Below are 16,806 nucleotides of genomic sequence, written 5' to 3'. Positions count from 1 at the left end.
TAAGTTTGTGCCAGCGTATTTTGGGTGTTGCTTCTTTGTAAGATTTAACGGGTTTTGGTATTCAAAACAACGATATATCAAACTATAATAATATATTATATGAAAAATTATAACCTCGTGAGTCTAAATGTACATTAAAATATACATATTCATTGCAATCTAATTTGAACCTTGTGATGAAACAAATAGAGTAGCTATTCTTTTGTTTCACTGCGTTGTAAAACAAACGAAATTCGTTCCAATTTACTTATAGAATAAGGTTCAAATTAAATATTGAAAAACTTTATATGGTGGGTCTTACGAGGATAAAAATTTAGTGCACCCATTTAAGAGTCCCTGGCAAGTTCGTAGTTACGCTCTCATTTTAAAACGACTCTCTCTCTGCTCTGAAACTTCGTACTTACAATATTTATATTGGTTCAGATATAAGTTAAAAAATACAGCTAATTTATGTATTTCATAAAAAAAACTTGTTTTTGTTCTATTTTAAGTGTACCTCATTGTAAGTTTTGGCACATAGAGTTAAATTTTAATTGACTTGAAGAATTTTCTTGCCCAATAAAATACCTAATTGTGGTTTGTTCACATTCTTTTAAATAGCTAAAGATACAGACTTTATTTATCCAGGAAACAGTTAGAGGAATTAAATCTCGTCGCTTTATTTTTTTATAACGATCTCACAATGCAGAAATAGTAGTCGGTTATAAGTAAGTAAGTAAGTACCTAATTAATACAAGTTATCAGTAAAATGGATATTTAAATGAAAGGCTCAGTTAGTAGCTATCTTTATTTGTCAAATTTCTTCTTAGCTCTATTGTGTTATATAAACATTTTCATCTGTTTCTAGTTTCGTAACTACCAAAAACCCAATATTTTTTAGTATTTATAAACTCTACAGATATAACAAATATTAAACAAAAAAGTATGTTTTTAATTGATCCGTAAAACGTATATTTAAAATAACTATTTACAGATTATTATTTACATACATGTACAAATATTTGTATATTACCTTTTAACCTAAAACATTTTTCTAAAATATATTAAACTAAAAATTTTATTAAATAATTCTCAATGTATATTCAAACGAACACCATGTTACATCAGCATCACTTGATAACAAAATTTACTATTAAATCTGGAACTTGATTTCGAAAACTCAATAAGAGAGGCATTAATGCCCGGTATTGCTACCATTTTTTTATTAAAATAAGTTATTCTGCTGTCTATGATAAAGTACTGTGTGAAATGTCACATGATTAGGTCTTAAAATCATCAAGATATATAATAGATCTCAGCTATGTTCCGTTTTTTACCCTTCAAATTTAAAACATATGGCTCTTACATAACATACAATTAAAGCATATCTTTGCAGTATCTAAGAAACAAAATTGGGGTACAGTTTTGTTGATGTGCCTGCACCTAAAGTAGGCTATGTTGTAGTAACAATTTGTTTTAATGAAGTAATAAGATATATGATGTGCCTGCACTTAAAGTAGGCTATGTTTGGAGAGGCTCTTTATAAGTACTACTGCAGTTGGAAAATACATTATAACATCGATTGGAATTTAGATATGTAGGTAGGTATATAAAATAAGTGTATTAATCTTTTTCAAAGCTGTAAAATGAGGTCAGACCCCTCATTCAGAAGCAAAAACATAAGATATTTAATTTTACTATATTTTAACATATTATTTCTTATAACACTCAAAACATGAAACATTAAAAAAATTATCTAACCGTAAAATTATTAGTCTATTTACATTTTAATAAGAAGGCCCTTTTATCACCCTACTTCGTTTACAAAGAGCTGAAATCGTTTTCAGCTTCGTTTTAAATGCACATTACGATGTCAAACCATTTAAAACTTTAGAACAAAGTAATTAGACTGATTTTCAAATCTTACAGTATTTTCCAAATGTGCTAGTCAACTTTCGTGCGTGAGATATCCTTATTTATTTAATTTAAAGTATGTACTTTAGTCGTGTTTATTGCTGCTGCTAGTAGTGTCGATAAGTGAAGAACTGTGTCTACATGTTTTAGTAGTAAAAAGTGGTGTGTAACGATAATTAGTAATTCAAAACGGCTTATAACAACTCAGGTGTAATACAATAATTACGATCATAATTGAATATAGTGTGCTTGGAAAAAGATGAGATGATGGAAGATGATGATAGTTAAATTAGTGTAACTAAAATACGTACAAAATTTATTTGTACTTAATAAATCAGTAACGACTTTACACTCTTTTAAAACCATTAACCAACCTACGATTGCTTACTCGGTATTTTTTCAAACACTATTATTTAAGTCAATCGCTCTTTGGCCAGTATACATTATCGGTATATTATGAGAAAAAAACATCAGTGTTTAGTATCAAAACAACTTTGTGATAATTTAGGTAGACAAACTGACGTTCCTCACATAAAACGGTTGAATGAGCACTTACGCAATTTTAATGAATGCTAAAGAAACTAAAGCTTTAGTGTAAAAAGGGTAGGTACTCATGTCATTATTATTTAATTACTTTTCTAACATCTTTTATAGGCTTGCTTTATGCTTTAAAATATCAAAATTATGTAAAAATCTTCAACCTTGGAAAAGTTTGTTAAATTCTATTATGAAACAATTATTGTAAACTGATATTAAGTGAGATATTGTACGTCAGAAAACATATGTACCAATTCATATTATAAAGCTTTATACAATAAAATTCTACTTTACATTTACACCATTAATTTTTTACAACTATCAAGACATAAAATTCAATCCATAAAATTTAGTACATTTACAAATTGTTCAAACATTTGCTCAAACATTTGTTTAAGCTGTTCTAATTTTCACCTGAAGCCCTCCACTGTGTTGGTGTACAGGGTGGCCAGAGTGCAGTACAGTGAGATGAGGAGGTTTACTGACAGAGCACAAGGTGATGCTGTATTGGCGTTCCCGTGTTGCATTGCAGCTGGGTGTTCTCCTGTCAACAAACAAACACACGAATTTTAGTTAAGCACAAATGCGAAATATACAAATTCTTATCAGGACTACGCACGTAGTAATGCTTCATTAGGGTTCCGTACCCAAAGGGTAAAATCGGAACCCTATTACTAAGACTCCGCTGTCCGTCTGTCCGTCTGTCTGTCTGTCACCAGGCTGTATCTTATGAACCGTGATAGCTAGACAGTTGAAATTTTCACAGATGATGTATTTCTGTTGCCGCTATAACAACAAATACTAAAAACAGAATATAATAAATATTTAAGCCCCCCATACAACAAACGTGATTTTTTTCCCGTTTTTTTGCGCAATGGTACGGAACCCTTCGTGCGCGAGCCCGACTAGCACTTGGCCGGTTTTTATACAATTTACGTCTTTGACATAGTTTCAATGTACCTTGTGCCAAGTTTCATACATGCAAGATCCTGTAAAATCTACTCCAATCTACCTAGTCAATATTTATTTTATGCCACGTTACCATGACATAAAACCTCTTTTTCTACGTAACACCAACACCACTAGGGTAACGAGCATGCTCATTTGCGAATAATTAGCTCTAACGATGCTCCATCGATCCGTTTCTCATTAGGTTTTTATAAAAGGTGTTCGGGAAAATAATGCAGCGTTATTTAATAGCAACTTTGTTACACAACACACAATTACTTATTTCTATAAAGCAAAAGCCTTAATAAAATAATGGTAAATAATGCTGACAGTAAAGTAACACAGCCTGGAAAGAATATTAATAATAAAACAACTTGTGTTTTCAATTAACTTCTAAATATAAATATGTCAACATCTTGCTAACTCAAACTAATTCTGTTGTCGTCAGTCGCTGAAAGCTTAGGTATCCTTGAAAGAAATCTGAATATTTGATGAGGTTGAATCACTCTATAAATAATGTCCTTTTTAAAGTTCCGTACCCAAAGGGTAAAAACGGGACCCTATTACTAAGACTCCGCTGTCTATCTGTCTGTCTGTCCGTCTGTCTGTCTGTCACCAGGCTGTATCTCATGAACCGTGATAGCTAGACAGTTGGAATTTTCATAGATGATGTATTTCTGTTGCCGCTATAACAGCAAATACTAAAAACAGAATAAAATAAATATTTAAATGGGACTCCCATACAATAAACGTGATTTTATTTGCCATTTATGGTGAAATAAACCCTATTTTTTCATTGAATTATTCTGCCAAACTGCAAGACAGTTTGTCACCCAACCCCAGTTGGGAGTTGGTATTGTTTGAGCTGTATGAAATTCAGTAATGGCACTCGACATTTCTCTACAAGGTCAGATGTTCTGACTAGGTACAACAGCTATAGCTACCCTAGATTTGCTTATTCTTACCATTAATGACATGAACATTAACTGAAGCCGCCTCAGCCATCGTCGGCACACAGCTGTAGTTCCCGCTGTCGCCCGGTAACAGCTTCTCAATTATCAGCCGAGACGTCAGTTGCTCCGTCCACTCGGTCTTCAACCGGACTCGCGGCTCTTCTATGATTTCGTTCGCTTCTACTTCCTTAAACTCTATTAGTTTTGATCCTGGAAATAAGCAAGGCATTAGCTAACAGCAGTGAAAGATTTAGTCTAGATGTGTGGTGTTGCGAATGCAACTGTTTATTTATATAAAAATATTCTTTATGCAGTAACTAAACCCAGCTGTCGGGCTCGGCTGTATTCGGAGGCTTTTCTAAAGCACCAATAGGAGGGCTCCACAATTCCACATAATCTGTATCGCGGCCAATTAGAGGGACCTAAATTTAAACAACCTTTTTTAATGTTCAATTTAGTTAGATCACTCTTTCATCAGCCTCCATACTATCAACACACCACTTCTGCACCTTACTGTTTTGACAAGAACCCTTGTAACCAGCCTTTTGAAAGATTATAACGTCGTCGTGATCCTGACCTGGCCATGTTATTTTAGAAAAGACTCCAGGGAAAATTTTATCTTGAATTCCGTGTACCAATTAGTTAACACATAAAAAAATATTGTGAGATTGCCTATCTGTATACATACTTATATTTATCAGTTCCCTAACGACATGTACAACAAAACTATAGCGATGAAAGGCCATTAAGGACAACAAGCCAAAACAATTTTCCAAGAATGCTGTCAACTACCTTTAATGGTTTTGTTCAACAAATAGCCAAATCAGATTCCGAACGCAAAACAGTAATTCTGAATCACTCTATGAAAACTACCACTTCAACACGCAAACCAGCGTTTAACAATACTAAAATATACATAGGAAACGCGCGAGTGGCTTTAGCTCTGATTTTTAGATTAAGTGGAACAGGGTCCTTAGACAACGTGCCAATCGTTATCGCTCCGTGGCGTAGCGTAGTCATCTCTCTCTCTATCACTCTTCCAAATTAGTGCGACAGTGACAGTTGCGTTCGTTCCCTACGGCGCGTTAACGGTTGGCATGTTGGCAACGCAGCCTAATTCTATAAACCGGCTGAATTCGGAGTGTCAAATTATGAGTCGTAATTTACGAGGGTCATTTGTGTACTTTTAGCCTACGCAATTTGGGTGGATTTATGTCGAGTTTGACTTCGCCTGTTAGTGCCTGAAGGCTGACGTAAAACTATAAGCGTAATTGTTAGAGACGGACGGTTCATTCGTCACGGATTATTCAGGAGTAGAAGAGTAATAGTTGTAAAAATAAAGGCCGCGGCGCGTGTTTTAGCGTAAAGTGAGATGAACTGGTTGAAAAAGTTTTATCCAGGACCAAAGACCTATATAACTCCGTATAAGATGAATAAAGTTAGGAAAAAACGGACCTCGGAAATCAAGTAAATTTGATTCTCGCACAGATGGCGCTACCATCAATACCAACCTTTGGCCTATTCTCGGCTAAATAGCGTTGACAGTTTCGTTTGTTATTTGACAATTTTAACACATACGATGCTATTGGTGCGATGGGTGCCTTCCTAAAGGCCCATAATTATGGTGTAAATATTTGCTGTCCTCAGTCTTGGTAGCTCAGATAGCAGAGCGATAGGCTAGCGTTCCAGTGTCGTGAGTTCAAGTCTCACCCAAGCCAGTAAAATTATCACTTTTAAATTTATTCTGAGTATTTTTGCTCTATCAGGCGAAAGCTAGGCTTTTTTTTAATTTTCTAAGATTAAACTTGACTATAATGATTAAATTAAACCTGACTAATTTCTATATTTCTATATCAATAAAATTTATGTTTGTATGTGTTTGCACACGTCTAAATGTTACACATTCACAAGAATAAAATGTTAAATGAATGTGCAAAAAGTTACAACGAATAATGCAATGCAAGCCACGAACAGTTATTTACCATGAATAAACATCAGCAAGTTTAATTAATTCATTGTTCATGATAAGCTTTAAAGATAAAATTCGTTTCAATTCTAAGCAACCTATGTTATCAAGGGTTTTTATTTTTCAATGTGGCAGTGGGTAATAAAATTATCATTATCTTGATAACATTGAAATGGTTATTAATAATTTACTGTAATACTTAAGGAGTTAAAAACTTGTTATATAGAGATCAAAGAAACGTGGAGCAGTAAAAAGTAAAAATAACAGATACGAGTCAATCGTTCTGGACATCCCATGGTAGTAGTAGGTCTCTGATAATCTTGAAGATTGCGAAAAAGATTTTCTACTTAGTTCTTGTAAATATACGTAACCTAGTTTAATAAAATTGTGGTAGCATAAGCAAAAGGTTTTTAATTTTACTCGTTATTCTAAACCAATTTTATAATAAAACTAAACTAAATAGTATGTCTGGTGAATAAATAAAGCTCTCAGCCAAAGCTCCAAGTTTAGTGGATATTGACCTTGTTTATGAGCTTATGCCCTTGAGCTTATTATAATATTTTTAGGTATGCTGAACTCGAATATTGTGTCTGCAGATTTTGGCTGTTTTTATGTACCTAAGAATAAAGTAGAAGTTTTGCTTATTTAACTAATTTTCATAGGTCGATTAGGTTAAAATGTTTCCCAATAATAATTAAAACACTCACCCTTATACCAAAATATGGTGCCGAGGTCATGCGGACCCTGACTCAAGACGCAGGTCAGCTTGAGCGAGCTGCCCGTCTTCACGTACAGGTCGGCCGGACCCAGCACGCGAGCCTTGGCTTCTGTGGAACAAATACACACACTATATATCTCTCTCTCTCACACACACACACACAGTGTGAATTTTAGTTCTTTTGTAGCGAGCGTTCCGACTGAACATGTATCGACCTTCACCAAGGAGGAGTACTGGCCGAAGAGTGCCGGCGGAGTACCGGCGGTCGGCTCCCTGATACTGCGGGGTTGCGAACCCATAATTGTGTGATTTTAGTTTTTAGTTTTAAGATATATTTTATAATAATATGTATGCTGGTCTTAAGGTATTTATCTATGGGCCAATAGTTGCCTGAAAATAAAGATTCATTTCATTTCATATCTTGTGACACAGTACAAAACAGCAAAGCGTTAGACATATAGGCCAATTTGAACGTACACTGATATCAGAATGACATCTAACAGATGTCATTAAGATTGTGCATTTCGCTCGTACATGTCATTACATGTATTGGCGCGAGTAAGACGCACGACAACTGAATATCAGGATTCAAATGTCAGTATACGTTTGAACTGGCCTGATAGGCAGACATAGCTTTAATTTTATATAAACCTTAAAAGAAACGGTGATCAATTGTTTTTGTGTAGCTAAGCTAATCAAGTTCTGTTTTGCCACAACATTACGCTAAAATATTTATATTGATTTATTAAGTGTTTTGAAACGGTGTTCGAATATTTACCTACTGAATCTCATCATATTAATATCTCAGTCAGTACCTATCACAGATTATTTTTGTGTTCATTGAAGAGAAAATTTCGTTGAATGAAGTAAATATGTTTCATAATGTTTATGATAAATCTTGGCTTAAATAATACCTACATTTAGCTACTTAAGTACTTGCATTGTGCCTTGCATGCTTATTTCACTTGATTTTGTTTAACTTAAAGCTACCTAAGTGTTTAACTTCGGTTTGCTTTATACAGTTTACCCGAGTGTTGTAGAGTAAATGACAAACTCGATATAAAGCGAGCTATCAATTGAGCAGTCATGATTGAGTTTAAATGTCACACTTAGATCTTAGAGAATAGATTAATATTAAGCACCAAGCTAGAAAATTGAACTAGATTTATAATTTGACTGGTTTCTCATAAAAAATTAAAGTAAAAAGGCGAGAACATTTTATGTAACTTTTAATAGTAACTCAAATATATTTAATAAAAATTTCATGTCTTTAGAATAAAATATTCACTGAACGTGATTTACTACAGATACCACAGAATTCAAAAGATCTATCAAATATCAAAGGCGTAAATAGGTCCTTACCTACTTTACTTACTTTTAGGTACTTAAAATTTTAAGGTTTACTAAAGTTCGTAATCCACCCGGATTCAGAAATATGTAATATAATATAATGTGTATATAATATAATGGTAACTAAATTTTCACCACACCAGATGGTAAATGTTCCCTTGATTGTTTAAAAACTGATGAAAAAGTTGCATTTTATCCACATGTGGGGCAAAGTAATCAAATGCAAATGTTGAGTTGTTTCCTTATTGGCTGGTAGAATTGAATTTTAAATGATGATTTTGAATGATACATATTTAATAACATTCAATATTTCATTCATAGCTTTTGATTAACATTTACAATTAGTATTTTCCATGTGTCGGTGTGGTGAAATTTTTTGTGTTTCACTCGGTTGCAAAATTTGTTTATCCCTCGTGCCTTGAAACCCTCGCAACGCTCAAAATTCAATTTTTCGAACGACTCGCTACGCTCGTGGTTGAATTTTGGAATCATTCGCTTGCTCGGGTATCAATATTAGCATGAGAGGTTTAACCTACAACTTTGCCCCCTTTTAAAACAAATAACTATTAAATACGAAATACCTGCGTTAAACAAGGGGTAAAAGGTTTAACTGTAATTATGGTAAAAAGGCCCTTGGCAAAAATTGTTATTCCTGTTTAGGAAAATGCTGTGCTATAATAATAATTAATCTCGTAAAATAACTGTCATTTGCTTACCCAGTTTAACCATGCCATAAACTTTGCATTTTCTGGAAACATAATTACCGAAATTCGAAAATTTTTAATAGATATCATATTCATCTTACTCTTAAGGTAAATAGGTAATATTTTATAAACTTATAAAAAGAGGTTGCTTCCCCAATCCAGCGGAGCGGCAAAATAAAGCAATATTTTGTAAAGTTGAAAGTTCCTGAAGTTTCGATCGCTTGGCCCTGATATACTCGTCTGAAAGTCAATCAGGCTTGAGGCTCTATGAAAACTTTGTCGATCAGAAAGATGTTATTATTAAAAAAGTTCTAGTTCTAATGGGTGAAAAAAAGATAAGAAGTCGGAAGATAAATTATATAATTTATTTTATGTAACACTGAACCCAAAGTAATTAAGTCTGTATAGACAAGCGTGGATCACCGATGTATGAAATGTAAAAGGGTACCTAACTATAACATGAATTATAATCAGATTCACAGTCAGTCTAAGTAACAAGCAGCGTTAAAGAAGGAATTAGGTACTGTTAAAAAGCATGTCGTTGTTGTGGTGTTGATATTAATTTTGGAAATAATGAATATATTCTGAGTTCGCATGACATAATATATTCACACTGTGTTAGATAATTTGCATTACAATATACCTATACCTAAATTTATGTATAAGGTCCCGTTCGATATCACCTTTAAACTTAAGTCATTGTCAATCGAGGAGACGGGAGGGTGTTATCTATTGGGCACAGACTAGAGATGACTAGGGGTGGGTAAATAGTGAGTATTTATTCGGTATTTAATCAAAGCACCCGATAAATACCCGCACTTACTCCTTTCGGTGGGTAAGAACTATTGCTAAGAAAATAATAAAAAAGTGCGATTTAAGAAATAAATTGCGTTTTATTGAAGACACGTTTTAACGTGTAATAACATTATCCTCTGTGAATATAATATTATCCTCGTAAGACCCACCATATAAAGTTTTCCAATTTTTTATTTGAACCTTGTTCTATAAGTAAATTGGAACGAATTTCGTTTGTTTTACAACGCAATGAAACAATAGAAATGCTACTTTATTTGTTTCATAAAAGGTTCAAATTAGATTGCAACGAATATGTACATTTAGACTCACGAGGATATAATGAAAAGCATATTTGTAAAAGGGCCCAAAAATGAAGCACTTGTGGTTTAACAATAATGTACTTTATTCCACTGGTTTAAAAGCTTGACATAATTGGTACCGGCCAGACGTCATGTTTCTCGAAAAAATCTTAACACCGCGAACTAGGATTTTCAGCACATGGTACAGCGACATCTAGCAGGCAATTTGACAACTAAATTAACTGTTTGCAAATAAAACTAAGAGATACACACAGAGGTTGGACAGTATTGGACGCTTATTTTTTCAAAAAAGAAGGTAATTATCTGAGAGGCAATTTGTGACAATGCATGGTTAGCAATTTTATTTTAAATAAGAAGTAATTTACTTTAAAATATGGGACTTAAGTTGAATCGATATTTTAGATAAGTACTTAAATGCATGTCGCACAAAAGTTCGTGTTTACGCGGCACTTACGATACTTTATTAAGGATTTTTAAAGATAACTGAAAAATGGCTCAATCGAACATATTCAAAGTATTTTTTTTGAGTGGTGTATTCTACGGCTAATCTCCCGATATTTTTTGAACGTTGGTTCGAAATTTATAGAGGGATAAACATTATTTCGGCCTTTAGAAAGGTTTTTTCCAAAAGTATTAAATTTATCAAAAAAAAAAAAATGAAAACATTCAAGTTATTTTTAAAAAACCTGTGGTGTGGTTTCTGATTTTTATTTGTGACAATTAGGTGCATACAATGGAGTACCCCTCTTAAAAATACATTTCTTACGACTTTGAATACTTAATCCAGTATAGCGACTTACAAAATACACCTCTATTTCAAATTTATATGCCCCTTTCAGCACTAAATAGTTTATACCCACCAATCCATCCATCTAATCTAATCTAATACTCGGTATTTACCCGTGAGTTTTTACTCACTGCCCATCTCTAATTGGGCATTAGCATATCGCGTAGGTACTAGAACAAATTTTGTACTGAGAGCAACTTTAACCTTTTAAGGTTTTGGTTGGATATATGTAGGTCTGTAAATATAGTCCGGTTTCCGTGTGAATGTTTTTCATAGCATTTGGCGTTAATTAAAACCTATATTCAGTGTAAAAACCACAACTTTGCGCGAGCCCCCTCTTAAAACAATTTTTTTACAGTTTTAAGCGTTTCTTATCGAAGTTGGTAAAAACGGAATACTTAATTTTATGTTATGTAGGGATTTCCAAACACGATGTATTTTACTCGGTTACATAGGTACATTTATTATGTTACCTCTAACGTATATGAATAGGGTAGGTTATTGTTATAAACTTTTTGAAAACCACTGTCTATTTACCTAGACAGCTACAAAAGTATTAATAATAAAGTAGCTATAAAAATGTTTTTACCAAAAAACTGTTTTTACGTTATTGTATTTCAGTAATATGAAAAAAAAAATTTGAAAACAAAAAAATATATTATATGAGTAGATACCTACTCGTTCATTCTAGGAAAACGTGAATACAAAAATTAAATTGACTTCCGAAACAATACGCCCAATGAGCAATGAATATGTTATTGAATCAGTGACTAGACATGAAATTGTAATATAAAATTGCATTATTTACTAGTAGATATCGTAATTTTAATTGATGATGTTTCCGTATCGGAGAACATTAGAATAATGGGACCGTTAGATGTTAACTGCATATTACCTGTTTAAATTTGACCCCTACCTCACCGGTTTACCCTATATTGTATTTTCTTTGTTTGTCGTCAATGCAGTAAAAGCAAATATTATGATACTTTCATTGCGTAAAATATATCCTGCAAACAATCAACTTTATTGCTTCCTTGTTTATCCCGCAATACTGGGAACTTCGCTCCCTGGGAGTAATTGAATAAAGGATGTTTTCTTAGAAAAATCTTTTAAGTATAAATTTCACTTTGCTTCCTAAGAAAACCGAAGTGGCCCTATTTTATTTAAATTACAGATGACGTCATTCGTCTTTCCTGTGAACATCATACAATAACTGGATTTTAAGAGCTTAATGTTCATGATGAATGACCCAAGTCGTTATTAACTTGTAGGTATATTTATTGTTCATAGGAAGGACACCCCTTTTCATGGACGTTTTTAACCCTAATGCATTATTAGCAAAACTATAAACGTTAGCAATTATAAATATTTTTTTACGTACCGATTTTAAATGAGAAACAAAATTGATACTTCATTTTTGATCAATTTTTGTGATCCTTTTTCTTGGTCAAATAATTATCTTTGTTTTAAACTTCTATGAGTTCCGGTTGCGGTTGTATATTAATCCTCAACAATTATTCACAGAAATATTAAAATTAACCGTGATAAAACATTTATAAGTAACAAAAATTACAAGAAAAACCAAGAAAAACAGAATTTAAAATATGATCTTCCACCGTTATTAGCACAGTTACAAATTTATAATCCCAACCGACCAAGTTTATTAGCACCTTAACTATTCAGTCCAAAGTTTTAAGTGAGAACTTTTTTAAATGGATTGTGAAAGAAGTAGGTAAGGTAAATGCGGTGTGTCCATTAAGTGAATGCGCCCTATTTACTCCGAGGAAGTGCCGACCAATCTCCCCGTCCCTAACGCCATTAGGAGTTGTAAGATATGTAATGAGAAATTTTATTTACCTATGCATTCATTGGAATTAAAGAAACTATGTGTCAAAATAAACTCATTAATTTAAGGTAACGTAGGCTGAGGAAGATAAATATGTAATTAGTAATTTTAATTTGCTTTGGTCGCTAATTGGTAAAATTGCATAATATATTTACTTTTAAATTCCTAGCAAGTATATAAACTCGGAAATATATCTCAAATATTGAAGACAAGGTCAACAGCCAAGAAAGTAATTGTGACATCCGGACAGTTTGTTGACCTTTGTCAAGTTTCCCTTCTTGGACATCTTATACAACTTATGTTAAGGAGACTTACGAGTTTTACTTAGCAACAACTCTGCAATTATACGTCCTTATAAATATTTAGATGTCCGCCGTGATTGCCTTTGTAAGACTTTAGTAAAGTTTCATCTGAAATAATCTCTGTGTACTTATTCGTAAATGTTATGATGATTTGATTGTAATTAATGGCGCTCCCACACTGGCCGTTATATAACATCGTGTGGCAGGGTAGGAGAACATTAATGTTTTTTTATTACGTTGTTCCAGTGACACAATGTTATACAGGGTGATTTCGGGGTCGTGTAGCAAGATAACAAGACATCATAGTTCATACAGATAAGATAAGATAAGATAATTTATTCCATAACAATTTTACAATCATGTCGGAAATATAACTTACAAGCTACAGAATTCAAAGATGAGCCTAATGATGTTGTTAACTATTGTTTATCACCAATAATGATGATTATTTTTCAGATGACAGACAGAAAAAAACATTTTTGCATACAATTTATCAACCTACTCAATGAGACGTATTGTCGCTTTCCATACAGCGTACATGTGAAAATTCATAGGGTGTCCATGTTTACTACGTAAATATAAGATTAATTCTACTTGAAAAAAAAAGGAAAATTAAACTAATTATCTTTGAATAAAATACTACCATATGATAATGTGGAACAATTACAAAGTCAGAAAAAGTGGTTTTAGATCACGACCCAGAAATCACCCTATTATTCATAAAACTTTGCAAGCCTCAATTAGTTATTTTTGTTTTATCCCTTTCTTACAAAGACATAACTCAAAATGACAGATTAGGGATTAATAACTCAATTAAGGGCTTGTTGCGCCTTTTTGAATAACGCTATTAGGGTCGGCTACATAGTGTTAGTGTCCTGATAGACGTGTAATTAAGAAGACCTTGTTTCCACAAGAGGTTACGTAAGAAAAAAACTAGACGTGAAATAAGCGCCCTATTTAGGTAGGTATAAAATAGGTATGTGATATAAATTATGAACTAAGCCAGAACCCTACTGATGCGCACGGTCGAGTTACACACGTGAGAACAAAACCGCTACGTATCAAAATGTAGCGCTACGCACAGAATGACGTCACTGATGTTACACGCGTGGCCTGTTCCGAAGTGTCCCCCACGCACACGCTAGCGCGCGTGGCAGGTAAAGCCCCACTACGACCCACGCTGTCCACGCTACGGACGAAAACCGTATCTATTCATACATTATGGCTGTTCCATTTTCTATGGGAGGGTGAATTTTTTTTCGCGATTTCGTGGTTACTAGTCCCATAGTAAAAGTTGCTCAGTATAATCCCAAAACCTCCCTGGCAACGGGAATGCACTAATTTTTTGGCCATCCTGTATAACACTTACTAAACCTTAAAAACTAGTACATACATTCAATTCCATCACTTAACACAAAACTATTACTTACTAAATATATTTTTACGTGGAAACATTATGTAGGCACCTTTGTGTTCCTATCTCAGGACTGACATGGTTAATCCAAGTTTATTTATTTATTTTATTTTTATGGCAAAACCTTTCCAATAACACTTCGTAATCAAAACTCCATAAAAAAGATACTGCATTAAAATCGCCTGTTTATCGTCACCGATAAATCATAAAATACCGCTGGTGCTGCCTTAGCTAGCACTTTCTTTTATAACCTGGTCTACTAGATTTTTACAAGATATCTTCAATTTAATGGATAACATACCACGCATAATAACCGTAAGTGATATTAGTAAACAACCAAATAAATTAAATCAATCACATCCAAAGCGAGAAATTTAAAAAAAGATATAAGGTATAATGTCCATATGTCCAAGTAGTGTTCGTCACTGTCCTAGCACATTTCATTTAAAAACTGAAGTCATTGTAAATAGAGGTGATAACACGGTGAGATCTATTGGGCATTAGCATGTCAAGCGCTAAGACGTTTACCTTATTTTATTACCCTTAAAACTGAATTAGTTATTGTATATCTCAAACTGACTCACCTACAACATTGAGCTGAAAAGCCAGTGACATCTTAGGCTCCGTGTTGACCTGGCATTCATAAATGCCCGCGTCCCGCTCCTGCGGGAACTTGATCTGTAGCGTCCAGTTCTCGGATTTGTCCGGTCTTATCACCTGCAGATTTATGAGTAGCATTAATATCATCATTCTTTCGTCATTTAATTCATCACACGACACGACACGTCTCACGCAACAATGCAAGACTATATTAGGTAATATTTTACGAACGATCGATTATTTATACGAGTATGTACGTATATTGTATACCTAAATATTTGAATATTTGAGAATTACCAATTCCTTGAGATACTTCAAGAAAATATTTTAGGAATCGAGTTTACTCTCTTCGGTTGTTGTGATATACATTTCGAGCACATTTATACGTTAATTATCTTTTATATTATCTAATTTTTTTAATAAAATGACCTTTAATTATACGAGTAGGTATGTATATTTCAATATTTGAGAAATACCAATTCCTTGAGATACTTCAAGGAAATATTTTAGAAAATCGAGTTTTCAGTTATGATGTACCTAATTATAGCACATTTCTATATTAACTATTATTTATATTTACTTACAATATTTTTATAATACTAAACTTACTTGAAACCTCTGGTCTGATGTGTACGTTAATATCCCAGCTGTAAGTATATGGAGGTCTCTTTTTCTTATCCATGATACCTGTAACAAAAACGTATCGAGCTTAAATTCCGCAACCGACCAATGTGAGCCTGAAGTGCGTGTATTTTAAATGTATTAAGTAGGTAGCTTTTAAACGTTATTGCCACTGTTGGTGATCCTTAATAATAAAATAAAATTAATAACTAATATAATAAGGCATGGCTAGACATTTCTGGATGAATAAAATATGTCACTGCTGTTAATGGTTGCGTCATTAATAATAAAAAAAACCGTGGATGATAAATAGATATTTTTCGATGCCCCATTTCTGGTGGTACCTATTCTAGGATGTGCCCACGTTTCCGCTTTGACAGCAGTGTCATATCGCTGTCCCACGCACGCCTGTGGGTTGGTCTGGTCTTCTTCGTTTTAGGAACGATCCCTAGGGATCGCCGGTGATACCGGTTTTTAAATACTCTAAATAGTTATGGAATTACTCCATACCATATGATATCTTTCTACTCGTCTTAGTGCCAAATGCACCACCCGCACTAACTTGACAGGACAACGTCACCCGGCGCACAGCGGCGGTTTACTATGAAACTTTCCTAATAAAATTTAGCGAACCTCCTTATCGATGACAAACAGTTTTGTGCAAGTCCTTAGTCGTGAGTCTCTCTCTCCAAATAATTAGTGCGATAGATGCACTGAGATTGGTATAAAATGAGAAAAGTGAATATCCTGTACATAAGGCAATGTTTTTGAGCTTCTTCTAAAATAGGTGTATCTATCAACCTACAAATTTAGGTACTAGTAAGTTAGGGGTTACACTTTACGTAGCTAAGATACCGACGAAGTGAAATTTTATGAACTTTTTGTTTCCTTTAGCCTATGACACATGACGTAACTAAATAGATTGAATTCGAACATCACGAGCATGCCCACCCACCAAGTTTGAGCACTCAGCGCACGTCCTCATAATTATTCTGCGTTTACGGGTGACTTTGAAGTCATTAATGCCATTATTTAAGACTGCATGTCGCCGG

General features: G+C 33.6%; 1 protein-coding gene across 1 annotated transcript in view; it reads right to left on the bottom strand.

Moving 5' to 3' along the window:
- Window positions 1-1,048: 1,048 nt before the first annotated feature.
- Window positions 1,049-16,806, bottom strand: part of LOC134754245 (zwei Ig domain protein zig-8-like) — a 155,674-nt gene continuing 139,916 nt past the window's right edge. The window contains exons 4-8 of the mRNA XM_063690446.1: window positions 15,743-15,820; window positions 15,118-15,250; window positions 7,005-7,124; window positions 4,344-4,541; window positions 1,049-2,974 (exon numbers count right to left, since the gene is read on the bottom strand). Of these exons, the coding sequence (XP_063546516.1) occupies window positions 2,841-2,974; window positions 4,344-4,541; window positions 7,005-7,124; window positions 15,118-15,250; window positions 15,743-15,820 (663 nt within the window). The 3' untranslated portion in view covers window positions 1,049-2,840. The remainder of the gene's footprint in view (window positions 2,975-4,343; window positions 4,542-7,004; window positions 7,125-15,117; window positions 15,251-15,742; window positions 15,821-16,806) is intronic.

This window comes from Cydia strobilella, chromosome 2, assembly GCF_947568885.1.
Source record: "Cydia strobilella chromosome 2, ilCydStro3.1, whole genome shotgun sequence".
NCBI lineage: Eukaryota > Metazoa > Arthropoda > Insecta > Lepidoptera > Tortricidae > Cydia > Cydia strobilella.
The sequence above is the reverse complement of the archived record's forward strand: the minus strand, read 5'-3'. Positions and strand labels throughout refer to the sequence as shown.